The 27,065-nt window shown below is 37.8% G+C and overlaps 1 protein-coding gene across 8 annotated transcripts; it reads right to left on the bottom strand.

The window, feature by feature from the left end:
* Positions 1–1,225: 1,225 nt before the first annotated feature.
* Positions 1,226–26,821, bottom strand: LOC104878533 (uncharacterized). 8 transcript variants are annotated; one of them, XR_009466205.1, is made up of 14 exons: positions 26,719–26,821; positions 26,574–26,636; positions 26,443–26,496; positions 26,267–26,350; positions 25,763–25,849; positions 25,075–25,671; positions 23,497–23,979; positions 22,445–22,506; positions 22,249–22,354; positions 22,040–22,119; positions 12,938–13,273; positions 7,904–8,312; positions 7,306–7,368; positions 1,226–1,858 (listed from the first exon to the last, which is right to left on the bottom strand). XR_009466205.1 is itself a non-coding variant. In XM_059738426.1 (12 exons), the coding sequence occupies exons 1-12, from the start codon at positions 26,782–26,784 to the stop codon at positions 8,267–8,269; spliced, it is 2,064 nt and encodes a 687-aa protein (XP_059594409.1). In that variant the 5' UTR covers positions 26,785–26,821; the 3' UTR covers positions 7,383–8,266. The 8 variants fall into 8 exon arrangements, 3 of the variants coding, with proteins under 3 accessions (XP_059594409.1, XP_059594411.1, XP_059594410.1); XR_009466204.1 differs by lacking the exon at positions 7,306–7,368; XR_009466207.1 differs by lacking the exons at positions 7,306–7,368; positions 12,938–13,273.
* Positions 26,822–27,065: the final 244 nt, after the last annotated feature.

Here is a 27,065-nt window from a genome sequence, read left to right as displayed (position 1 = left end):
AGTGTGGCCTTGTGCAAGTTTGAGTCCTGTCGTTGGCTTGTGTCTTTACACTCAGATATGTTGAACCCTCCATCGCTTTTGTTTGTTTTCAGATAAAAGTTCTCTGTTGCCCAACCCCGCGCTCTTCATATATCTAAGCAATTTTATGGATCATTTTGTGTTTGATGAACTCCCCTCGCCTAAAAGAAGTACAAAAGAAAAACAATTTCTAATTTGTTTCCTAGACTAAACGCTGCTCAAATGTTCAATTGAAAGATGAAGACTACGTGGCCAATATGGAGTAATTCAATTAACGGCCACAAGAGAATGGATCTGTCACACCGGGTACTGACATTACAACAGAACAAAGATATAATGATATTGGTTGGAGCTGAAGCTATTGAAGGTGAGGCAAGTCCCTATCTCATAACTGAGTTTCCAAAGACGGATTTCTTTCAACTTTGTTTTTTTCAATATCGCAGGCAAACCTGGAATCTTCCCTCCCACTTAGACACTTGATTCTAACCAATCAAGACAAGCGGACTCTACAAAGTTTATTTAAATATATTTTCTCTTCGTAGTATATAGCATATTCCTTATCATAATAATAATGCTACAACTTTCCATGAAGCAATAAATGGCAAAAGAACCCCCAAAAATTAAAATCTTGGAAATACCACTCTAGAATCCTCGAGAAATCCAGCTAACAGGTTGAGAAACATTATAGCAAGGTTTCTCCACCTCTCCTAGTAATAATTGAACTAGAAGCCACAGCTTGAGAGGGACCATTGTGGGGGGCAACCGTGAAAGATTTGGGCAGTCAAAGTGCTGATGCACAGGTTCCGACTATTGCCCATTCCAAAAGTGGCAGAAGCTAGACTGTATTCAACTCACCCACCCAGAGCAGGAAGCCTTGGTTGAGTGGAGTATCCTGCTAGGATCAGTATTAGGCTAGTATTGTTTTCGATATTCTGTATTACTAGGGAATTACAAGATAGAAGTGATAAAGAAAGAAAGAAAGAAGAAAAAAGAAATAAAATAAAAGAGTTGAATTTTCAATTATATGAGGATATGGCTTCTCTTCCATTCTCCCAAGTACCATAGTGTGAGTGTGTGACAGATAAAACATTGCATAAGCAAAATTTTGACATGGCAAAGTTTTAATAAAAATTACCCACTAAATTAAAAGGTGCACCTCATCATATAAATGACACAATTTTGAGACTTCAAGTGTAGCTTATCTTGATTTAGTTAACTTTAATGATTTAATTTCCATAAAATCTAATATGAGAAAGTCTCCAGAAAAATGAGTGCATAATAAGATGGTCAAACACATAATCCAGCTAATTTCTGTGAGCTAAATTTACTTAATAGTACTCTCATAAAAATAAAAAATTACTTCCTGGTACATGGTATAGTTCTATCAGTCACTTGGGGATACTTTTGACTTTTCATGGAGATGAGATGACTCCAAATTATATGAAAAGACGGACACTGCCACAAGATTTGTGCAATGAACGGTAACTTTGACTTCTTAATCTCTTTGGCTAAGATGCCTTGGTCCAATATATATATATAATCTGTATCTTATCATGTCTCATCAGTTATAGATTTTGAATCCATGAACATAGCAACCAAGAATAACTTAAACATTAACATTGCAAGCCAGTAGGATAATATAATGGCATCTAGAGAGAGAGAAAGACCTGGTCTATCAGTCCAAGTACCCAGACTCTCTTGGCATGTTATTCCAACCAATTGCTAAAGACAATGGAAGAAATGCAAGTACCACATAAAGTGTGTGCTTTCCTCCTACTGATCCGTAGGAAATACATTCATTTTCCAACTGCCTCAAAAAACCAGGGGCAAGTTGCATAGCCTGAAAAAAGGAAACAGAACAATCACGACCAAGTTCCCAATAAGTAGAAAAGTGGGATAACACGAGTAGTTTTGTGTGTCTAGTTTTCCAAATAGCGCATTGCATAGGTTGCTCCTAAACTGCTCATCTTATGAAATCCTTGAAGATAAATACATCAGGTATCAATCAAAAATACACCCAAAAGAGTCTGGTATTCATTTCTTTGTTTTAGGATGAAAGTAATAATAAGGAAATTGGTGAATCTTTTAACAATACTCCCCCAGAAATACGCTCATCATGCATATCCCATCATCTTTAATGAATATTTCATTATATAGCAGGCAAACATTACAACCACAATGATAATGGCATTTTCATGTTTTCCAACAAACGGGAGGAGCTCAATGAAGGGAATAAAGGGAAGATTATGAAGTCTCTCATTCTTTCTCATAGGATGGACCTGGTTTATCTTCATGAAACAAAAGTGGAACCTACATCAGTGGATCTTACCAGAAGCTGAGGGGTAGGGAGGTTTCGGGGATGGGGAGCTATTGATTCTGGAGGGGCTGCTGGTGGGTTAGTGGTGTTTTGGTACTGCAGGATTTTGGAGTCGTTGGACATGGAAATTGGAGCTTTCTCTCTTTCCAGTAAATTTGGAAATTGTGAAGATGGGTTTCTGCTGGACCTTTTCAGGGGTATAAGGTCCCATCTTGGGTTTATAAAGAAGGGATTTTTGGGAGGAGTTAGGAGCTATCACAGGCCTTTAGAAGGATCGATGGTGCACTAGTGGTGATTTTAATGTGGTATGGTTCCCTGGTTAGCATTAAAAGTTCACGCATTTCTCATCAACTATGAGAGGCTTCTCTGAATTTATCCTTGCTAATCTTCCTTTTGGCAAGTGGTGCATTCACTTGGTGTGGGACGCATGGGGGTTGTTCTCTGTCTAGGCTGGACCATTTTTTAGTTTTGGCAAATTGGGAAGATCACTTTACCAATGTCAGATCACATTACCAATATCACTTGGAGCATTCTTCCTAGACCAGTTCCAACAGTGGAGGCTTAAGAAGTGGGAAATGCCCTTTCAGATTTGAAAATATGTGGCTTAAGGAGGGTGGGTTTAAAGACCTTGTTTCAAGGTGATGGGGTAACTATGGATTCAGGGGTTCGTCTAGTCATAGGCTTGGTTTTAATATTAAGGCCTTTAAAGAGGACCTAAAAAGATGGAACAGAGAAGCTCTATGGAAATATAACTGCTTAAAAAGCTAATGCACTTGAGCAAATTAAAAGGTGTGACACAAAAAAGAAAGGGATTGAGGTCTATCCACTGAGGAGAAAGCAGACTGAACACCACTCAATAGTATGGCAGGCTGGCTGCTATGGAGGAAACATCTTGGAGACACAAATCCCATGTTTTATGGCTCAAGGGGATAGGATGGCCAAGAGAGCCAATTTTATCAGCAGTTTACAGGTAGAGGGATCTTGGCTGCATGAGGAAGCAACTCTAAGAAGGGGAATGTCTTTTCTTTTCTTTTTTTGTCAGCAGCCTTATTCTGATCCTTTGGTTCATTGTCGTGGGATTGAGAGTGAGATCTCCAAACAAATCTGTTATAGTGATAAAGAGAGTTTAGACAAGTTTTCTATTGAGGAGAGTTTAGACAGATCATACTCTTCTATTTTGTGAGGCTGACAAGGAGTAACTGCTATACATAAGTTGGGTGGTGTTGTGGTAAGCAAATTTCTAGTAGGGAATGTGGGGGAAGTGGAGTTTTTGGCCTGTCTCTAGAATGAAAAGTCAGTAGTTGCCTTCTAAATATCCAGGATTGCCTCTTGGAACAAAATTCAAGTCTTCCTCAGTTCAGACCCAGTTGAGGAAAGGTAAGAAATGTGTGACAACTTGGAAATGACAAGTTCCATCTAAAGGTGATAGGGACCTTATGGAAGAGCACCCTCTCTAGCTTCCCAACATACAACTAGCAACATTAGCCATCCCAAGAAAGGTGAAATACCAGTTCGAAAATATTCAGGGAGATGTTCTTTGGGGAGGAAGCAACTTGAACGGATCAACTTAGTAAGGTGGGAGATCATTTGCTCTGAGAAAAGTTCTAGAGATTTGGCCATAAAAAATTTTGGGTCCTTAACAAAGCGTTGCCAAGATAGTGGCTTTGGAGATTCATGGTTGATTAAGATAGTTCGAGGAGAAAGATCACATTAGGGAAGTATGGAGTATTGGAAGGAAAGTAGTGTTCTTGAGAGGGTAGAGAAGCAATTGCACAAACTTATAGAAAGTGATTAGGAAGGGATGGGATGATTTCTATTCAAGGACAAACATTTTGGTGGGGCATGTTGGGATTGATTTTTGTGTGGAGGGGCCCTCTTAAAGATCATTTTCTGGTGTTGTTTCGCTTAATGGTATACAAGGATGCTTGGGTGGCAGATTGTTCAAAGGGGATGACAACAAGGTTTCATGGAAGTTAGAGCCACAACTTTAAGAGGCAGTATAGTAATTGAGAGCTGGTTTGGGTGGAGCATTGCATTATTTTGTCTGACTCTTGTTTCCATGAATGTCTAAGTGACAGATAAGCTAGTATGGAAGCTTCCAAAGAACAGGACAATCTCAGCTAAGGCTAATTACAAGTCCTTGTCACATCATGTGATGACTTCCTTCCTGACTTAGGAGATTTGGATTCCAAGAGCACCTTTCAAGGTCAATTTTTTTGTGTTAAGCAACTTGGGAGAGAATTCTTATCATAGATAACTCATGAACAGAGGTTGAATTATGGTTAAGAATCAGTAAAGCACATCCTCATCTAGGATAGCAATCTTGTTTAGAGTTTAGTACTGTTATATTTATTTTGGACCATTTAGAAAGAGCTTAATAGGAGAATTTTTGAAGGAATGAAGTGGTCGATCTTGGTTGCAAAGATCTTTTTTCCCTAAATCTTTGTTTTTTTGGTGCAAAAGGGCAGATGGAAGTCACTAACCACAATGCTCTTGAATTTGAAAAATAAAGTGTTCAGTTTGGTCTATACATGCATTGCATGTTCGTTGTGTACATGGATTGCATCCCCCTTCTGTTAGGTGCAATCAATCTTTTTTTTTTCCTTGTTTTCCTAAAACTAAAAAAAAATGGTAGCTAGATTTTGTTTTTTGCAGGGGGCAGATATATTTTCCCAGAGTAATTATTTTGTCTCTTCTGTAGTACTACTGTTAAGAAGCTATTTTGAAAGATTCTTAGGGAAAAAAAAGGTGGGGGGGTGAACAAACCAGAAAATGTACAAAAAACCACTGTGTCTTATGGCAATGTAAGCATAGAATAGCACCAAATAATGTTCATCATGATTTGTTTAAACCCATAATAGTATCCATTTAAAGGAAAAGGTTATTCTCTCTCAACCACTAGAATAGTAATGGAACAATTAAAGTAACATGAAAATGTAGTGATCTTAATTACAGTTAATGCCCAAATTCACCATTTGGAATAGATACATTTTTTTCTGATACCTACCATTTAGAATGGCTAAATTATATACTCAACTCAATATAGACTATGGGAAGACATTAGAAAAGATCAGAAGGAATTCGATCACCGAAAAGCTATCTAGGTTAAAAATGGTAGACATACAAAATTGTGATGGGACAGGTGAGGGAGGAGATAACTGTCTGAAAGAAGCATCTCCTCTATTGTTCATACTAGTTTCTCATGAGAATGCTACTATTGCAGACATGTGAGAAGCAAAAGGAAGCGGAGGCCAGTTGCTGGAGCAATTCAGAAGACCCTTCCAAGATTGGGAAATGAAGGGGGCATCACAATTTTGTTGGATCTTATTTAAACTGGGAAGATATCTCAGTTTGGAAGGAGGATAGGAAAGGAAACTTCAGTGTAAAATGGGACTACAGCTCATTGTGTGCTGAATCGAGAGTGGACTTCCCAACCAAAGACATCTGGGGCTCCCAAGCTCCTATGAGATTAGATTTCTTCACTTGGGAAGCACCTTGAGGGAAGATCTTAACTATAGAGTTGTTAGTGAAGACGTGGGAGGGGGGTGGATGTTGGTTAATACATGCAGTAGATGTCAAGAGAGTGAAGAATCTGCTGACCTTATTTTGATTCACTGTGAGAGCACGAAAGTGTTATGGATGTTACTTCTATAATTTTTTGGTCAGAAATGGGTGTTTCTAGCTACAGTGAAGAATCTGCTCCTCGAGTGGAAGTTTAAGGGATTGGATAAGAAGAGTCGCCATGTTAAGGAATGGTGCCCCTATGGTTGTTCTGGTGCATATGGAAAGAGTGAAACACAGAATCTTCAATGGAGAAGAGCTTGCAAATCAGAGGTAAAAGGAGAGCTTCATTAAATCCTTCTTTGATTTATCCAAAGTTCAGTTAGAAATGGGAAATTTCTCAATCATGACCTTCATACATAGCCTTAGTTGCAGATAGTTTGGATTTTGAGGTTGTTTTTTGTAGATACCTACTGGTGTTCTTTGTTTTGTTTTTTTGTGTATACTTCTGGTATACATAAGGTGCACCCCCTTTCATAGATTCTCTGTTTGCATATCAACATATATATATATATATATATATATATATATATATAGAGAGAGAGAGAGAGAGAGAGAGAGAGAGAGAGTGCCTCTTCCCCTATTACAATTACTTAAATCTACAAAAATTCTTTTCCCCATAGAGCTCCATGACCACACACCTCCTTATATCATAGGTTATCAATTGATATCTAGTACTAGATAATGTATTGTAAATTATACTTTGAGTGTCATTTAAACTAAAATAACAATGGTACTAATATCCAATTGGTTCACAACCCCTTAATAGGCTTAGAAGCCAATAAATTTTTATTTTGGCATACAACTTTGGCAGCAAAACAAGTCAAATTCATACATACTTCTAGTGCTTAAGAAACAATATTTGGCAAGAAAAAAATGAAAATCAGCCTACCGACTAAAATACAGATCTGATGCTATAAAGCTGAGCCTTACACAATCTTCATCAAACACAAAACAGAAAAATTAAAAAGTTTATTAAGCCACTTTTGTCTCCTATTCACCTATTGGTCTTAATTTGCAAGTTGAATGATATCTGGGTCCACCAAAACCATACCTAGTTTCTTTTGACCTTTTTCTTTACCTCTTTTGCTTCATTTTGTTTTAGTAAAGAGAGAAGAAAGGAAAAAAAAATCCTCAAGCTCCAGCATTCTGATATTTGATATCACTGGGTGTAGTAAAGAGGATCAACATCAAATTTCATTGCTTCTTGATATAAACTTCAGACTCCACTCTACTCAGAACTAGAAAGGAATATTGAAACTCCAGAAGAAAAAAGACAGTAGAAGAGTGCTATTGTTTAGCCATGTCAAGTGCTTTTCCACTTAAGCAAAGGAATAAGCTTAGGTAGATAAGATACTTAGATCAATGGATCACAGAAAATAGGAAAAGAGTTGTCAAACATTGAATACCAGAGCTATAAAGCACAATTGCCTCCAACTCTGAACCATCCTCAAGAACACAAACTGTTGGGACTGGAAAAATGATGGAAAAAAAAAACATACAAGAAAGGTTTATAAGCATAATGCATTCATACAGAAGGCTTTATATCAAAGGCACAACAATAGCTAGTCCACAAATAACAAACTAGAGAAATTCCATATGCAAGAATATTGCACTCTTTTTTAAAACAATAGAAAACATAAATGCAAAATGACTAAAAGAAAAAACTCAACCCCATCCCTATACAAATAAGCACACAACATATGTGGCTTAACATCAAGCCTCATTGAAGCAAAACCCTTAAATTATAGAGCCTCCTCTTTTCCAAGGAGAAATCTTTCTATTATTTCACTTCCAGTAACCACTTGCATTATTTCACACAATCAGCATTACTTTGATGCACACAGCATGCACCTAGGCACATACACTAGTCCACCTGGACATGCAAGTAAAAATTTCTATATATTTTACAACACATTTTCCTCTGTTCTCCTTCTTGAGAAAAATATCAGCTATGGTGTATAAGAACCAGAAGTTGAAATAAAAACAGAATCAGAAATAAATTACCTAAATTACATGTGGTAGGCAGGTTGCTGCTTTTTGTATCGATCAGCTCTTCAACAATCAAATAGATGATCAATCAATCCGAATAACTTGCATAAGAAAATTGCTTCAGAGACTGTAAAGGAACACTCCTTCTGTGTCCTGTCTCTCCCCATTGAACCTATACCCATTTCTATGTACTTGTAGCCAATCAAATATGGTTTCTGGAATTGTCATCCTCTCCGCACATTCAAATCTCATTTACTTCGCCGATCTTCCACTGGGAAAAAGGTTTAAGGCATCCAGAGGTCCAATCGTGAAAATAAACAGATGACAGTCTGTGAGATGGGTCTCAACATCCTCAATAGTTCTGTCATTATTTGGAAGTTAACATTCCTCATGTTCAATGCAAAGCTGATGAAATCTCGTTAAACTACAAGAAAGATTAAGAAATTCAGCAAAATAAAATTGAAGAACATTTGCAACATCTTAAAGAATTGAAGAACATGATAAAATTGAAAGCTAATAGTAAAGATGTAGAATATAACATTCTTATAGTTTGTATAATTTGAAATGTTTCATCAGTATGACTTCAGTATTGTTGCTAAATGAAAATAAGAAAATGTCAGGTAACTACACCTTAGTTGGCTGGTGATTCCTTCATTTTATAAGAAAATTTTAGTTATCAGATTACATCAAGAAAACTTCCTTTCTATTCGGATAACTAAGAGAACAAAGGTAAACGTGTAAGTATAACCTTATTTATATAATACCAAGAACATGCTATCTGTATCTTTAACACTCTTCTCAAGCTAGTGTATAAATATCAATCAATGTCAACTGGAACAAAGTAATACATGTAAGGAAGTTTTGGAAAGAGATTTTGTAAAGACATCAAAAAAGTGAGCTGAAGAGCAAACAAAAGGAGTAAAAATCTCTTGGACTAGGACTTTAACACAAACAAAATGGCAGTTAATTGTATATGCTTGTTCAATTATGAAAAACAGGAATACATGCAATATGAATGGTTGACTGATTGTCACAATGCAAGGGTAGGAGATAAAACTGGAAAATCTAACTCAACTACCAATCTTCAAAGCAAAATCAATTTGCTAAATGTTTGAGCCACAGCTCTATGGCCATGAGCAAATACGCATTGCTCCTGGATACACCATGATACCTAGTTACCTCCAAAAAATGTACAAAACCCTGCAGTAGACCTTTGGCTATTTGGTGAACTAGATCAATCTGCATCTGAATAGCAAACAATATTCAGGTGGCATTCATTTTGAAACAGAAGTTCCTTTCCCTAGAGAATTTCTTATATAATAAAGAATCCAGTAATTCCTAACGTTCAATAAATGATGTATGCTTTAACTGGCTGTGAGATAAATAAGTTAATCCACCAAACTCCAATATAAATGTTAGATAGTGTATAGTTATTTCAGTTATTTACTTTTCCTTTTCTTTCCTTATTGTATTGTGGGTCCCACTAACATGTATATATATACTCAAGTCCAATGTGTATTATTAACAGTTTTTCAATAACAAAAATTAGGGATTCTCCCTTTTCTCTCTTCACATGGTATCAGAGCCTAGGGAGAAAAAAAAACCTAATTATTTCCAGTTTACCCGTGAATCAATTCTGGGAAACCTTTCAGTGACCGTGTTTCATTCCGATCACCTTTCCCATCTCCTAAAGCTTTCCGATCAACCGTATCGCCGTCAGAAAACTCTCACCGCCGTCAGAAAACCCTCACCCCCAGCGACTTTTCCCGCGAAGTCCTTTTCCGACACCGACCATACCATCAGGTGCGCAAGGAGGAGATCTTCAAGTTTTGTCAAAGCACCGGAGGGAGATTCTCATCCAGGCGCCGGCGCGTGAGGGCACGTAGAGCACTTTCCGGCCACGCACTTCCACCTCCAACCTCCCCTGACGCCGTCTAACCACCCTCCATCTGTGCATGTGCCATCCGAGCCCTGCAAGTGCTTTTTTGGGTTTTTTTTTGTCTCCGCCAGCCCTCTAAACAGCCTTTCCGGTGACTTCCTCTCCACCCCGAGCCCTGCATGTGTCTTAGGAAGTGTTCTTCTACCCTTCCAGGAGTGCCACATTTGTTTTTCTTTACTATTTGGTCTCTCACAGCCGCGGATCCTCGGTTTTTCTTCTTTCAGTCGCAATCTGAAGCCGTATTAGGGTTCTCTTCAATCCAAACATATTTCGTTATAAAATTTCTGGAAAATAGAGAATAACTCAACTCGATTTTTTATTAAAAATAACCAAGTACATCGAGAATAGTCATCAATGAAAGTGGCAAAATACTGAAATCCTAAAGTAGACGCGGTCCGACAAGGACCCCAAACATCAGTGTGGACAAGTTCAAAAGGAGACTTTGCCCGATTATTCAAACGCTTTGGGAACGAGACACGAATATGTTTCCCAAGCTAACAGGACTCACACGCAAGCGACAACAAAAATGAAAAACAAGGGACCATTTTCTGGAACTTAGATAGACTAGAATGGCCCAGGCGACTGTAAATGAGGAGGGGAGCATCAGTGGAAATGCAAACTACAGGAATTGAAGGCGAGGTGAGGTGACAGAGGCCTTGAGACTCACGTCCTATGCCAATCGGCTTCTCCTGCCCCGGTTCTGCCTCCTTCTACTGACTTACCCATTGCTCTTCGGAAAGGTAATCGATCTACTCGTAATCCTCATCCCATTCACAATTTTTTTAGTTACCATCGATTATCTTCACCCTATTCTGCATTTGTTTCTGCTATATCTTCTGTTTCTCTTCCCAAAAGCACCCTTGAGGCTCTTTCCCATCCAGGCTAGCGACAGGCAATGGTAGATGAAATGGCTGCTTTGCACTCCAATGGCACTTGGGATCTTGTTGTTTTACCCTCTGGTAAATCTACAGTTGGTTGTCGTTGGGTCTACACAGTTAAGGTTGGCCCTGATGGTCAGGTTGGTCGCCTTAAGGCCCGCTTAGTTGCTAAAGGCTATACTCAGGTTTATGGTTCTGATTATGGTGACACTTTATCTCCTGTTGCCAAGATAGCTTTTGTTCGTCTATTGCTCTCCATGGCTGCTATGCGTTCTTGGCCTCTTTATCAGTTAGATATTAAAAATGTTTTCCTTCATGGGGATCTTACTGAGGAAGTTTATATGGAGCAACCACCTGGTTTTGTTGCTCAGGGGGAGTCTGGTTTAGTGTGCAAGTTACGCCATTCTCTATATGACTTGAAACAATCTCCTCGAGTATGGTTTAGCCGTTTTAGTTCTGTTGTTCAGGAGTTTGGCATGTTCCGCAGTACAGCAGACCATTCCGTTTTCTATCATCATAACTCTTCAGAGCAGTGTATTTATCTGGTAGTTTATGTGGACGACATTGTCATTACAGGCAATGATCAGAATGGTATTCAGAAACTAAAGCAACACTTTTTCACCCACTTTCAGACTAAAGACTTGGGGAAACTCAAGTATTTCTTAGGTATTGAGATAGCTCAATCCAGTTCCGATGTGGTTCTTTCCCAAAGGAAGTATGCTTTAGACATCTCGGAAGAAACCGATATGTTAGACTGTAAACCGGTAGACACTCCTATGGATCCAAATGTCAAACTTATATCAAGACAGGGGGAGCCTTTAGGAGATCCTGGGAGATATCGGCGACTTGTAGGTAAACTGAACTACCTCACCATTACTCGTCCAGACATTTCTTTTCCTGTAAGTGTTGTTAGTCAATTCCTACAGTCACCATGTAATAACCATTGGGATGCTGTAATCCGCATTCTTCGATATATCAAAAGCACACCAGGCCAAGGTGTGTTGTACGAGAATAGAGGTCATACCCAGGTTGTTGGTTACACAGATGCAGATTGGGCTAGCTCACCCACAGATAGACGTTCCACTTCCGGGTATTGTGTTTTTATTGGAGGTAACCTAATATCCTGGAAGAGTAAGAAACAAAATGTAGTGGCCAGATCTAGTGCTGAAGCCGAGTATCGAGCTATGGCTCTGGTAACATGTGAACTCATATGGCTGAAACATCTTCTTTGGGAGTTGAGATTTGGAAAGGATGAACAGATGGAGCTCGTCTATGACAACCAAGCCGCTTTGCATATTGCATCCAATCCAGTCTTCCATGAAAGGACCAAACGCATTGAAGTTGACTGTCACTTCATTAGAGAGAAGATCGCATCAAGATATGTGGCGACTAGTTTTGTCAATTCAAATGATCAACTAGCAGATATTTTAACTAAATCTCTCAGAGGTCCTAGAATTAAATACATTTGTAACAAACTTGGTGCATATAACATATATGCTCCAGCTTGAGGGGGAGTGTTAGATAGTGTACAGTTATTTCAGTTATTTACTTTTCCTTTTCTTTCTTTATTGTATTGTGAGTCCCACTAACATGTATATATATACTCAAGTCTAATGTGTATTATTAACAGTTTTTCAATAACAAAAATTAGGGATTCTCCTTTTTCTCTCTTCATAATAAACAATATAAAGGAGCATCACTACATGCTGAAAAATTTTTGTTCATATCAATAGGAGTATCACAAGGCTTGCATTTAAGAAAACCTATAGTTTTTAACAGATCTAAGATATACTTCCTTTAACAAAGGAAAATTTCTTTGTTAGAGTAAGAAATCTCCATCCTCAAGAAGGTTAAGTAGATCTTCGCCTAAAAAGTACTCTTTCAAGGAATTTTCAAGGGCAAGAATGCCATGAGAATGCCTCAAAAGATGATCCTGTTGATGTTAGTAAAAGTGTCATCAATAAAGGAATAATTATGTTTTCTCTGTAAGACCATATACTAGTTAACACCTTTTCTGGAACCACCATCAATTTCCTGGAAAGGATGTCAAGGCAATACAGGGACAGATTTTATGGAATGAAAAGATCTTAGTTACAGAACACTTCCATCCTTTCAAGAATAAGATAAGAGAATTACCTAAGAAGTAAAATTAAACCCCATTACAGTAAGAATAAAAAACAGTTACAGGGAACAAAATGGAATTTGGAATAGTAATGGAAAATAGAAACAGACCGTCTCAGAAGCACTTGTGGATTATATGGAAACAAGCTCTTTTGATGAAGATTTTCCACAGAATTTTTCAAGGAAAGTAAACATTCCTTTGCTTCCTTAAATGGTTGTTCTCTAGATCCACGTTCCTTGTGGCCATAGTTGTGTTTTCTCATACATTCCTTCTCAAGTGACATAGGAATGCCAACATCTATAATTGGTGAAGATGATGGTTCTACCTGAGAATCTGGGCCATTCTGAAAGACTTTTCTTTTCTTGCGAAATGATTGACTCATAAATTTCCCAGTCACTGAAAATTCCACGAATAAGTCCCACGATTCACATATTTTACGCAAACACCTAATATTAAAACAAGTCCAAGAGAGAAGCACATCAAATCACCATAGGGATAGGATAGACGTTATAAGAAACAAAGCTTTCTTCAAGTGCCACTCTCATAATGCTTAAGTATGATAAAATGCATCATTATATCATGTAATGAATAAAATCAGCAAAGTGCAAGGACATAGTCGAACAAATACATGGCCCATTTGTAGAGCATAGTAAATGAACATGGAAACCTACTATGATACCTGGATCCTTCAATTTCACCCAATGTACCCATGTCAACACAACATGACATGGGTGTGGCTATGGAATCCTGGTTGAACACTCCTATTTTACAAGTCTAGTTGTTTGATTTTTTTCATCAATATCCTCTTATTCTTTCAACATTTTTAGTAACAATTACATTCGAAAAAAATAAGAGTTAGTTGAAAAATTATTTTTTGTAAGAATATTTAGGGATAAGAGGGAAAAAAAATTAGAGTGAAAAGATTGGAACTTTTAAAAAGGATATCTTCACTTTCAATTTATTTTAATTAATTTTTCTTTTATTATGTCATATCCTAGTACTCATATTCATTTTTTGAATGTTTTTTAGTCTAGTCCCCGTATCCTGAAATTTGAGTTGTAAAGGACCAAACACCTAGACACATAACCACATCCGATACTCATACCTAAACCCATGCAACATAGGAAACTTGTAAAACTATATTAGGAAACAAGTTTCTTGTAAATAAATATGTGAGTCTTTGTGCGTTTCAAATTGAACATTCTTAGTTGTTCGAAATTCCAACCCAAATTAGTGGGTTAAATAATAGGCTAGCTTCTAAGCTGGACCACTTTCTTGTGTCTGAAGACTAGGAGAATCATTTCAGCCTATTTCAAAGCATTCTTCTAAGACTAGTCTCAAATCATGCCCCTATCCTGCTTGATGGTGGTGGGATAAGGACAGGAAAAACTCCTTTCCATTTTGAAAACATGTGACTGAAAACATGTGATTGAAAGTGGAAGGTTTCAAAGATTTGATTAGGAGCTAGTAAGAAGTTTATAGCACACAAGGGTCCTTTTGCCACCTTCTAGCAATTGAACTTAAAGCTTTGAAGTAGGATCTTAAAATCTAGAATAGGGAGGTTTTCAATAACGTCTATACCAAGAAGTTTTTTGTCTTATCTCAATTAGGTTTTTAAGGTGCAAAGAAAAAGAAAAGGTCTCCCATTTTGGATGAAAATGACATTATGAGGGAAGTGGTGGAGGACTTTAAAAAATGGTTGGCTTTGGAGGAAATCTCTTGAGACAAAAGTCGAGAGAACTTTGGCCAAAAGAAGGGGATAAGAACACTAATTTATTTTTTTCACAAAGTGGCCTATGCTCGAAGAAGAAGAAATTTTATGGCAAGTTAAAGGTGAATGGTGAATTGTTAACTAAGGAAGTTGAGATTAAAGAAGGTACGACAAATGTTTTTAGCTTGATCCTTTGTAAGTCCGGGGAATGGAGGTCGAGCATTAGTGGATTTTGACCCCTTACCTAACATTGATTCAAAAGCTCTAGAGATCCCCTTCTCTAAGGAGAAGGTCCTTGTTGCTTCATCAAGCTTAAGCAGGAATAAAGCTCCCAATCCAGATGGCTTCTCCATAGCCTTTTGGCAATTCTATTGGAATGTTGTGAAAAGGGAGGTGATGGGGGTTTTTTTGCAGAATTCCATGAGTTTGGGACCTTTTAGGGAAGTTTAAATGTCACTTTTATTGTCCTGGTTCCAAAGAAAGGGGGGGAAAAGACCTAAAGGATTTTTGGCCAATTAGCTTGGTAGGAAGCTTATACAAGCTTCTAGCAAAGGTCTTAGCCAACTGGCTCAAGAAAGTGGTGGGTAACTTAGTCTCGGATTTTCAGCATGCTTTTGTGGCAGGAAGACAAATTTTGGATGTTGTTTTGATAGAAAATTAGGCTAGTGATTCTAGAGTTAAAGGCAACTTAAGAGGAATCATTTGTATGCTACATATTGAAAAGGCTTTCAACCATGTAAATTGGAGTTTTGTTCTCACAATGTTGGGAAAAATGGGTTTTGGCTCCAAGAGGATTAGTTGGATTAGATGGCACATCTCTACAATTTGTTTCTATTTCAAAGAGATCCTTTAGGTTTCTTTCAAAGCTTTACGTGTGTTAAATATAATGTATTTATAGTATATTATCTTTCCTTGTTAATATAGGTCACATGTATGGTAGTTAGGACTCCTAGCCTTGTATATATATATCTCTCAATTGTAAGTAGATATTACATGAATGAGAAATAAGGTTTTTCTCCTTTCTCTCTCTCTCAACATGGTATCAGAGCCAAGGAAGAAAACCTAATTCTTTCCTATTTCCCGTGTCATCAACTCCGGGAAACCTTCCGGTGACCGTGTTTCATTCCGGTCACCTTCCCCATCTCCCAATACTTTCGGATCGTCGTCAGAAACCACTCACCGCCGGCGAAATTTTCCGGCGAACTTTCCGGCGACGTCTTTTTCCAACACCGACCACACCAAGAGGAGCGCCTGGAGGAGATCTCCAACTTTCTCAAAAGCATCGGAGCCAGAAAACCCTCCACGCGCCGGCCACGCGCACTTCTACGGCCGGCGACTGAATCTCACGCGCCAGCGCGTGAGGGCGCGTGAGGCCTTTTCCGGGCACGCGCCTCCTCCTCCAGCCTCGCCTGCCGCCGACCAGCATCCCTACCTACCTGGTTCTCCCATCCGAGCCCTGCACGTACCTCTTTTGGGGATTTTTGTCTCCGTCAGCCCTCCAAATAGCCTTCGGCGAAGTTCCGGCTACTTTCTCTCCATTCGTTTATGTCTCATCATGGGATTCTTCATCAGTCTTCTTGTGCTCATACTCCTCAACAAAATGGGGTAGCTGAACGCAAGAATCGACATCTTGTTGAGACAGCTCGTACTCTCCTCCTCCATAGTCACGTTCCTTTTCGCTTTTGGGGGGACGCTGTTCTTACCGCTTGTTATTTGATTAATCGTATGCCCTCCTCTGTCTTACACGATCAGATTCCTCACTCCCTTCTTTTCCCTGACCAACCACTTTATTTCCTTCCTCCTCGTGTCTTTGGTTGTACTTGCTTTGTTCATATTCTCACTCATGGACAGGACAAGCTTTCCGCCAAAGCCATGAAGTGCCTCTTCTTGGGCTATTCCAGGCTTCAGAAGGGTTATCGTTGTTATTCCCTTGAGACTCATCGATACTTTATCTCCGCTGATGTCACCTTCTTTGAGGATTCACCGTTCTTTTCCACCACTTCTGAGTCTCTTCCTGTTTCTGAAGTCTTGCCCATTCCCATTGTCTCCCCACCTGATGCTATGCCCCCTCGACCACTTCAGGTTTATCATCGTCGCCCTCGTGTCGTTGCTCCTCTCCCTTTTCCTGAGGCTCCTGCTGACTCACTTCCTATCCCTTCGGCTTCACCTGCCCCGACTCTGCCTTCTCCTAATGACTTACCCATTGCTGTTCGGAAAGGTACTCGCTCTACTCGTAATCCTCATCCTATTTATAATTTTTTGAGTTATCATCGATTATCTTCACCCTATTCTGCTTTTGTTTCTGCTATATCCTCTGTTTCTCTTCCAAAGAGCACCCATGAAGGGATGAAATGACTGCTCTGCACTCTAATGGCACTTGGGATCTTGTTGTTTTACCCTCTGGTAAATCTACAGTTGGTTGTCGTTGGGTCTATGCAGTTAAGGTTGGTCCTGATGGTCAGGTTGATCGCCTTAAGGCCCGCTTAGTTGCTAAAGGCTATACTCAAGTTTATGGTTCTGATTATGGTGACACATTCTCCCCTGTTGCCAAGATTGCTTCTGTCCGCTTGCTTCTCTCCATGGCTGCTATGTGTTCTTGGCCTCTTTATCAGTTGGATATTAAAAATGCCTTCCTCCATGGTGATCTTGCCGAGGAAGTTTATATAGAGCAACCTCCTGGTTTTGTTGCTCAGGGGGAGTCTGGTTTAGTGTGCAGGTTACGCCGTTCTCTATATGGCTTGAAACAATCTCCTCGAGCATGGTTTAGCCGTTTTAGTTCTGTTGTTCAAGAGTTTGGCATGCTTCGCAGTACAGCAGACCATTCAGTTTTTTATCATCATAACTCCTTGGAGCAGTGTATTTATCTGGTTGTTTATGTGGACGACATCGTCATTACAGGCAGTGATCAGGATGGTATTCAGAAACTAAAGCAACATCTTTTTACCCACTTTCAGACCAAAGACTTGGGGAAACTTAAGTATTTCTTGGGAATTGAGATAGCTCAATCCAGTTCTGGTGTGGTCCTTTCCCAAAGGAAGTATGCTTTAGACATCCTGGAAGAAACCGGTATGTTAGACTGTAAACCGGTAGACACACCTATGGACCCGAATGTCAAACTTGTACCAGGACAGGGGGAGCCTTTAGGAGACCCCGGGAGATATCGACGGCTCGTAGGTAAATTGAACTATCTCACCATTACTCATCCAGACATTTCTTTTCCTGTGAGTGTTGTTAGTCAATTCCTACAGTCACCATGTGATAGCCATTGGGATGCCGTGATCCGTATTCTTCAATATATCAAAAGTACACCAGGCCAAGGTGTATTGTACGAGAACAGAGGTCATACTCAAGTTGTTGGTTACACAGATGCAGATTGGGCTGGCTCACCCACAGATAGACGTTCCACTTCAGGGTACTGTGTTTTTATTGGAGGTAATCTAATATCTTGGAAGAGTAAGAAACAAGATGTAGTGGCCAGATCTAGTGCTGAAGCCGAGTATCGAGCTATGGCTTTGGCAACATGTGAACTCATATGGTTGAGACATCTTCTTCAGAAGTTGAGATTTGGAAAGGATGAACAGATGAAACTCATCTGTGATAACCAGGCCGCATTACATATTGCATCCAATCCAGTCTTTCGTGAAAGGACCAAGCATATTGAAGTTGACTGTCATTTCATTAGAGAGAAGATCGCATCAGGATGTGTTGCTACAAGTTTTGTCAATTCAAATGATCAACTAGCAGACATCTTCACTAAATCTCTCAGAGGTCCTAGGATTAAATATATTTGTAACAAGCTTGGTGCATATGACGTATATGCTCCAGCTTGAGGGGGAGTGTTAAATATAATGTATTTATAGTATATTATCTTTCCTTGTTAATATAAGTCACATGTATGGTAGTTAGGACTCCTAGCCTTGTATATATATATATCTCTCAATTGTAAGTAGATATTACATGAATGAGAAATAAGGTTTTTCTCCTTTCTCTCTCTCTCAACAACGTGTTTGAGACAAAAAGATCCTTTGTCCCCTTATTTGTTCACCTTAGCAATGGAGACTTTCTCCCACATTCTTATAAGGGCAAAGAAAGGGGGCCTTATTAATAGCTCTCTAGTAAAGTAAAGAGTTGGAGAAGGGGTGGAGGTTTCCCATTTGTTATTTCTAGACGATACTCTCATTTTTTGTAATGTTGGTAAGGAGAACATTGAGTACCTGAGTTGGGTTTTTATGTGGTTTGAGGCTTTGTCAGGACTAAAGATCAATCTAGACAAATGTAAGCCTATCCCTATTAAGGATGTCTCAAATTTGGAGGATCTTGTTTGGGTTTTAGGCTGCAAGGTGGATGCCTTCCCAACCACCTATTTAAGGCTTCTGTTAGAAGCCCCTTATAAGCCCTCTAAAGTTTAGGAAAGGATGAAAGAAAGATTCCAAAAAAGGCTAGCTTTGTAGAAAAAATGGTATATTTCAAAAGGTGCAAGGCTTACTTTGGTGAAGAGTACTATGTCCATTTTCCTGATTTACTTCATGTCTCTATTTGTCATCCCAAATAGGGTAGTTGATAAATAGGAAAAAATTAAAAGGGGTTTTTTGTGAGGAGATGGGTTGTGGAAGAAAAGTCGCATTTGGTGAACTAGGCTATTGTATGCTTGGAGAAACAGAAAAGGAGCTTGGGTATAAAAAATTTATCCATTTTTAGTAAGGCTCTTTTGGATAAATGGTCTTGAAGATTTGTAAGTAAAAGGATTCCTCTTTGGAAACGGGTTATTGTAGGTAAGTATGGGTAAGTTGAGGAAGGGGTGGTGCACTAAAGAAGTAAGAAAAGGACATGGCGTGAGGTTATGGAAAGCAATCAGAGGCAATTGGGAGATTTTCAAAAATAAAATGGATTTTTTAAGGTTAGGTCTAGGAACAAAGTGAAGTTTTAAAGGGCAAGTGGTGTGGGGACACAACCTTGAGGAACTCATTTTCAAAGCTATATTCTATAGCTATTTCAAAATATGGTTAGGTGAGTGACCTTTCGGTCATGGTAGCTAGTAGGTTTACAAAGCAGTAGCATGATTGGGAACTAGAAGAGGTACAAACCTTTTTTGAGAGGTTGTTTGCACACCCCATTTCTTTAGAGACTAACGATGCTACTGTATGGTTGCCAACAAAGAATGGTATTTTTTCAGTCAAGTCTTTCTACTCCTTGGAAATAGGAGAGTGGAGTCTTCTCCTTTTAGCATAGTATGAAATTCTTGGGTGTCATGGAGAATTAGCATTTTTGCTTAAGAAGCAACTTAGGCCAGGATTTTGTGTAATAGATGTTGGAGGATTCCTAATAGATGTTACTTGTGTAAGGAAGAGGAAGAAACAAGCGATCGTGTTCTCATTCATTGTTAGAAAGCTCGCTTATTGTGGAAGTTGATTTTTACACTTTTTGTTGTCCAATAGGTTATGCATTCTTCAATTCAAGAGGTCCTCCTAAGCTAGCATGGATCTTTTGTTGGTAAAAAGAGAAAAAAGGCTTAGAAGGTTGCTCTATTATGTTTGCTTTGGACCTTATGAAGAAAAATGGATAGGAAAACTTTTGATAATTGTGAAAGCTTGGACCAAACAATTAAAAATTCTTCTTGTATCTTTTTTAGGACTGTATTAGATTGTATATTCATGATCGTTTTTTGTTGTTGTTAGACTTTGTGGATTGGTTAGGCTCTTTGTAGGACATGGTTGCTAGTTTTTCTGTCTTCGCGCCTCTTTCCTAGTCTTTTGTTTACTTTGTACACATCATGTATACCTCATTTCTTATTAATAAAATCCTTATTTACCTACCAAAAAAATATATTAGATCAATCAAGTTTCAATCCTAACATATATAATAATTTGACTGTTCTCTAAAATGATTTGAGTTCTTAGATTGAGGTTGAATCCCTACTATCTACACTCAATTTCTAAATTAGGGATTTATAGGTGAAAAGAGTTAAATGTGCCTCCTTGAGCTTTAAATCTTTGACAAAATTAGGAAATGTTTGTTTCTAAGGAACGTTCAAGGGTATTTGAGCTGAAATCTCATTCCAGTGAAAGCTTTTCATCAAAATGGATTGATTGGATTTGTTCTCCATTCTCATTTTCTTCATCTTTTTGGGTAAAACTCAAATATTTCCTTATATGAATATCAAGAAGAGGTCAAGATGGTGTTCAAAAGTGATTCCAAAGGTATTCCACGTGCATATGATGGGAAGCTAAATTTCCTAAGATACTAAAGTTTAAACAAGCAATTCGGGAGAGGATTGGAGGTCTTAGGCAAAATAAAACCTAGTGCTCTGTATTTTCTTCATAATAGATTTTGCAAGTGTGATTGATCATGGATTTAACTTTTTCAGACATGTTTTATGTTATATCCTTGTGTTACTACTTCTAATTTCTCTCAAATCTCTTTCAAACATCTATTTTGATTCATTTTATAACTTGAATCCCATACTAGTGGATAAGATTTCATTTGCTATAATGGAAAGTGTGGATATCATTGGCTTATGACTTACATATATTCAATTGTTTGGGAGAATGGCATTCTTAGTAGTGCTAAACTATCACCATCATCCCCGGACGCGAGAGCTTGGTCTTTTTTTCACCTTCTGGCTTATTTTTAATTAAATCTTTTTTCCTAACCTTATCTAATCAATCAACTTCAGTTCTCTTCTCTCCCACTAAATCATTTGAAAATTAAAAGTTTTATCAAAGGTCAAGGCCTTGCTTGGTTAGTGGCGAACAAGAAGGTTAATACCAATGATGTGCTTCAAGTGAAAAGACTTTTCAAAGCCTTTTCACTCGATGTATGAGCAGGGATCAACAAATCACCTTCTTTCACATTGTCCGATGACTATGGAATTCTGCCATAAGCTTTTTAGATTGGTCAACTTGGCTTGGATTCTTCCTAGAAGTGTTTGTGACATGTTGACCATTTTTTTAGGGGGTTGGGGAGCACTAATAGGGGCAAAGTTCTATGGCAAATTGCTTGTCTTACTTTGATTTGGATAGCATGATGAAAAAGAAATGCAAGGATCTTTGAGGACAAGTGAAGGACATCCAAAACATTATGAGATCTTGTCTATTTATATTCGTCATTTTGGGCATTTACTACAATTTCCAAGGGCATTCCTCTCAACTTTATTCAAATCAACTGGATTTCAATTTGTAGTTTAAAAGGGTCAAAATAATAATGTTGAGACGTTTTTTTATGTCTTTTGATTCTTTTTTCTTTTCCTTTGTTTTGATCAAGGTTGTAATTAAGCATAGGATTTCTCATCCTCCTTAGTTTTACTCTGTTAATGACAATGTTTTTGTTTTTGATCAATAAATAAATAAATAACTAAAAAAAAAAAAATTGTTTCGGAGAGTGGTGCTAATCCATAAATGAGATTCACTTACATAAATGCCAAATGAGTTATCCATGGAAAAATTTGGCAAGCACAAGCTATGGCAAAAGATCAGGGTTTAACTAAAGCAATGAGAACACATACCGCAAAATATATTCTGCACAACTAATTCCTGTATCTTTTGAAATAAGGTAATCAAGAAGCACTTGATGATCATAGTGTAACTGCAAAATGAACAGCACATAATGCAAAAGAAATAAGAAAAGAAGTTGAGCATCCAATTCAAATAAATGAAAGACAAAAATGTCACTGCTTGTCAAAATGTTTGTATCATCCGAATGTGATACACTTGCCTCTGCAAGGAAAAGATGGAACAGGTTTAAAGGGTTAAAAATGTGTGACACATGTAAGAGTACATCTTCCTTCATCTCCTGAAAAGCCCCCCTTTCTTGGCAAACCCTACACACATGACACAATCCAATTTGATTAAGAGGAATCCTAACCAATCCATCTAACAATCAAAAGAAATAAACTAGGTCTGTTGCTTACTGTTGCTCAGGACAAGAAGGTAAGCTAAACATTAGCAAGAGCACCTCAAACAAGATATCATCCTACAGTTCAAAAGCAAGATAGTAGATCAACAAGTGCCCTAGCTGATCACCATTCTCCATAGGAAAAAAAAAAAGCTAGACTCCAGAGAACAGTGATAATAACACCAGATTGGGATGGGATAAAAGCAAATATTCCAAACCTGTTAGACTTAAAAAAACAGTGATAAACATTTCTCATCTAGATTAACTCAATCCGTGAATCTCATCTAGGAAATTTCTAGATCAAAATTGACATGATATCAGAATCCTAAGAATTTTTCTAATTTACCATCATTCATCAATATCTTTCATACGATCCAGATGAATGTGACAGGCAGGGTATGGAACCATCCAAGGCTTCTCGAGTAGGCAAGTTCAATGGCTAACACACAAACATCATTTTTCTGCCAGTACAAAATATTCATCTAATCTCTTATCTAGTCCATGTCTTCCCCCCCCCCCCCCCCCCCCCCCCCCCCAAAAAAAAAAAAAAACAAAAACAAAAAAAAAAAAAAGGAAGAAAACTTTTAATGGAAATTGTTGAAGCATGATATACATTATACACTCAAATCCTAACACCTAAAGCTTTTAAGAAAATTGTTATTCAACATGGTATAGCTCCCATTTACTGGAGGTCCTGGGGTTCAAGTCCTTCATCAATTTATCTATCTAATCATTATGATCACAAAAATGCCATTTGTTTGTCACTAGGTATGTGCCTACCACAGTGAGTATGAGACCACATGTGAGGTTCCTAAGCTTCAACCAAAATATCATTCTAAATGAATAAACTGGCAAATGAGCAGAAGAACAAAGTTTCCACAAAGCACAAAATACAATGCAATTCTTAACCACATTAAATAAAAGCTGAAGCAAAAGCAAAAATAAATAAATAAATATGATAATACCACAATTTTCTAGAGAGAAATGAATTTTCAAAAGAAAGATAAATATCCTTAAAAAGTTATACAACATTGCAAAAATAGCTTCCAAGAGAGCAAGAAAACATACTTCATGCATAAACAGTTGAAGGAAGGACAAGGCGAAGTCTATGCATTTTTCCCAATACATTTCATGGTCCACAACCAAATACTTAAGAATATGTCCTTGAAGCCACTCATAAAGCTCTGATAGACCTTTCTTTTGACTACAACATTCCAAATTTGAATTCAGGTCAAATGTCACGCATGAATTTGTAGTTGCATATGCACATTGCTCTCTTATTTCTTCTCTCAGACTGATCAAACTGAAGGAACACCTTAGGAAAAGGAAAACAGCCTGTCTCTGTAAATGGCGTAAAGACATGCTATATACTTCTCCATCAAGAATACTAAATAAAAATGGAGAGCCTTCAAGACAACCATTCTCATCAGGCTTGACTTGACATATTGGTTGGAGCAAAAGATCTTGAAAGTATTCATGGAGAACTTGCAGCCAAGAAGCAAGAATTGAATATTGCAGATGGATATGGAAACTGAGCCTAATCATTAGCATCTGCAGAAAACAATTAATCAGAGTAAATAGAATGAATTCAATAAAACAGTGTTACATGGTTTACAAGCTAATATACTTGAACAAACAAGGATTCATTCACATGTGAAAAAATTAGCAAAACAAAGTAAAAGCATTGAAATACATCATAATTAGCATGAAAGTGCAGAGGCCAGAAAGAGAATTGAAATCTTTCTCAGCATCTGTATGTCCATGCAAGTAAGAAAAATTTGGAGGTCACACTTTTGGAAAAATAAACTGATGGCGGTCTAAAAAATAAGTAAACAATTTTCAACAAAGCATTTAACTTAAAATAAATTTAAAAAAACTAAAAAATCTGGAAGCATATCATGTAAATTAGAGCTAACCAAACCCTCTCCCTCCCAAAAATAAAAAGTCCTTTTGCAAAGTTTGTTTGGATACTTGGCTTACAATGAACAAAATGACAATAATGCTTCCCATAGATTTTTTCTTTAAAAAAAATCGAAAAAAGAAAAGGAAAGAAACAAATCAATAGTAAGTGCATTTTACATACAAGAGCATCCCTATTCTTTATTTACCACAAAAATCCCCACAATCCAAACAAAAGAACAATAATAATAACATTAATGATAATGATGACAATGATCATTCACAAAGTATACAAATACCTACAACACAATAGACATAAAGGCTAAAGCAATTCGCCCATGCCTCCGGTTAAAAAATTTCCACATCGTTTTAGGGGATCTATATGGATAATATGACGGCACCTGCTGTATTATGCACATGGACCATTTTAAGGCAAAAGAAAGCAAAGTGATCAGCATTTAAGAGCTCTCCTACCTATGAATTATCATGTTTAGATGTGAAATGTCCATCAGAATTGCACAAAAGTAACATCTGAGTCCAATCAAGAAGAATGGAAAAAGTAGAATACATATTGTTCATTAAGTAAGATTGATTTCGATATCCCACCTCATGTATAAATACTAAAAACCAGCAAGTTATCTGCTCTATTCTATGTCCTAATAAAAATGGCTGAAGAGCATCCGTCCAAATTTCAAATTTATAAAAAAAAAAAAAAAAAAAAAAGAAGCAACTGAAGTAAATCCATACCAACAACTTGTGTTTAAAGTACTGAGAGATGCACAAGTTGTTACAATTCCCTTGCTTGCCGAGGCACCAATATAAAAGCTTAGGAACAAGGTTGTTGATGTTACAAAGAACAGGATGCTTATCTAGAGAACCACCTGGGACTCCCAGAGAACCACTTTGCTCAACCAATGAACAGAAGAACTGAACAAGATTTCCTAGAAATACAACCCTTGACTCTGGTAGCTGAACATTCCTCAGACTAAAAGCGTCCGAACATCTCTGAGTGTCACCATTCTGACCAACACAAACATCATTCAATGAATCCCAAGGCACATTTGACAAACAAGAACTGATAGAATCCAAGTATATTTTCCCAAGTTGATCATCATATTCTTGCTTCAAATATTTCAATATATTGCGCAAAACTCGAATAATACCAGCCACTGCAGACCAATTTGCATTTTTCAGTCTGGGTTTTACAAAAACAACAAAACTTGACTTCTCAGTAGAAATTTCATTCCCAGCAGTTTGGAGTGCTAAAGATGATGAAAGAAAGTTGCCAATCGCTACTTCAAAGCAAACACACAAAAAATGCACAAATCCCTCCCAATTGCTTCCCTGGAAAGCCATTTAGAGATAAGAAAATGAAGCACACAAAATTGGTTGCAACATACACAATTGACTTTCAAGGCAGAAAATCAGAACATACAGAATCGGCAACAAACTCAGAAATGACCACAAGAACCTTGCTTGCCAAATATTGAACATATTGACTGTCAGCTGTCAGAAAAACTATCTGTCAGGAAAGTAAAATTAAACTGTCAGATGCAGAAGGCGACAGCATAGAAGAAACTAACTATAAAGCATGCTGCACGACTGTTCAGCCCTACTAATTTCAGAACAGGAAAACAAAAAAAAAAATAAAACCAAAAACAAAGAAGAAAACAAAAGTCAACTTGAAAAGGAACAAAGAATACAGTGATTTCAAGGCATTTGAGTTGCTCCATAACCGGGACAGAATGGAAGAAATTAGCAATTGAAAATGCATTTCAATATTATTTCATGAGGAAAGATTGGATCCTTCAGTAGGTTCTTTAAGAACATGTATGCGAGTTCTATTGTTTTTCTTTTTACACCCCATCCTTTTTTCTCGTGAAAAGAACACCACATGACTCTGAATAATGAAAAAATTCATTTGCATGAGCAGACTTACCAAGTTGGCTATGATTCCAGTCAAACAACAATGTTCTTCATAATTTTCTAATTTCTCAGTACAAGTAGGTTGGGCCGCCATGTCCTGTTTAATAATTAAGCTTACAATAGATTTATGATAATCTCACAATAGCAACACTTCAAAATCAAGAGAACGAGAGACACGATGGGACTAACGTCATAGGAATCGGAATCAAGCTCATATATCCAGAGTTGAATCTTTCTTGAAACCTAAAAGGGAAAGTATTCGAATCACTAAAGTTGGAATTACATGTACAACCACATAAGAGGAGGCGGGCAAGAGTAACCTGGGAAAGAGCAAGCAGAAGATCTTTCTCCTTTTGTTTGGTCACCGAAATTAGCTCTGATTCCTGCAAGATCAATACGAAAACTCAACACAAGAAGATGAAGACTATCAAGAACCTTAAAAAACTATAACAATGAAGAACTAACGGTGTAAGGAGGAAGAGAATCGTTGATCAGACGGCAGAGACGCGAATATTCAGAACTAGATGACATTGTCCTGCGATTCTTTCGCTGGAGAAAGCTTTTCCCTCGCCTTCAATGGCTTCAAACAGAAAGCGCGAGTGGAAGGGATCTGTTCTCCCGTTTTTAGCGTTTCCTTGATCTGACCCACGCAAAACACAGCTTTGCCTCTCTGCGCCAAAACGCAGCGTTTTTGTCTGGGTCCGCCAAAACGCACGTTTAGTGTCTCTCCAAGTCCAAGCAGCTTAATAGTTCAAAATCCAAACGGCCGAATTTGGCGGGTAAACAAGCAGGTTGAGACTTGGGAAACAAAC

Source organism: Vitis vinifera, chromosome 7 (assembly GCF_030704535.1).
Source record: "Vitis vinifera cultivar Pinot Noir 40024 chromosome 7, ASM3070453v1".
Lineage (NCBI taxonomy): Eukaryota > Viridiplantae > Streptophyta > Magnoliopsida > Vitales > Vitaceae > Vitis > Vitis vinifera.
This window is presented reverse-complemented; position numbering and strand designations above follow the sequence as displayed.

Excerpts from the sequence above, each read along its gene's own strand:
- LOC104878533 (XM_059738426.1), bottom strand. The coding sequence starts at position 26,784 with ATGTCATCTAGTTCTGAATATTCGCGTCTCTGCCGTCTGATCAACGAT. Across the intron at positions 26,637-26,718 it reads ATTCTCTTCCTCCTTACACC|GAATCAGAGCTAATTTCGGT; the intron begins GTTAGTTCTTCA and ends TTGATCTTGCAG. Across the intron at positions 25,672-25,762 it reads CTGAGTTTGTTGCCGATTCT|GGAAGCAATTGGGAGGGATT; the intron begins GTATGTTCTGAT and ends ATGGCTTTCCAG.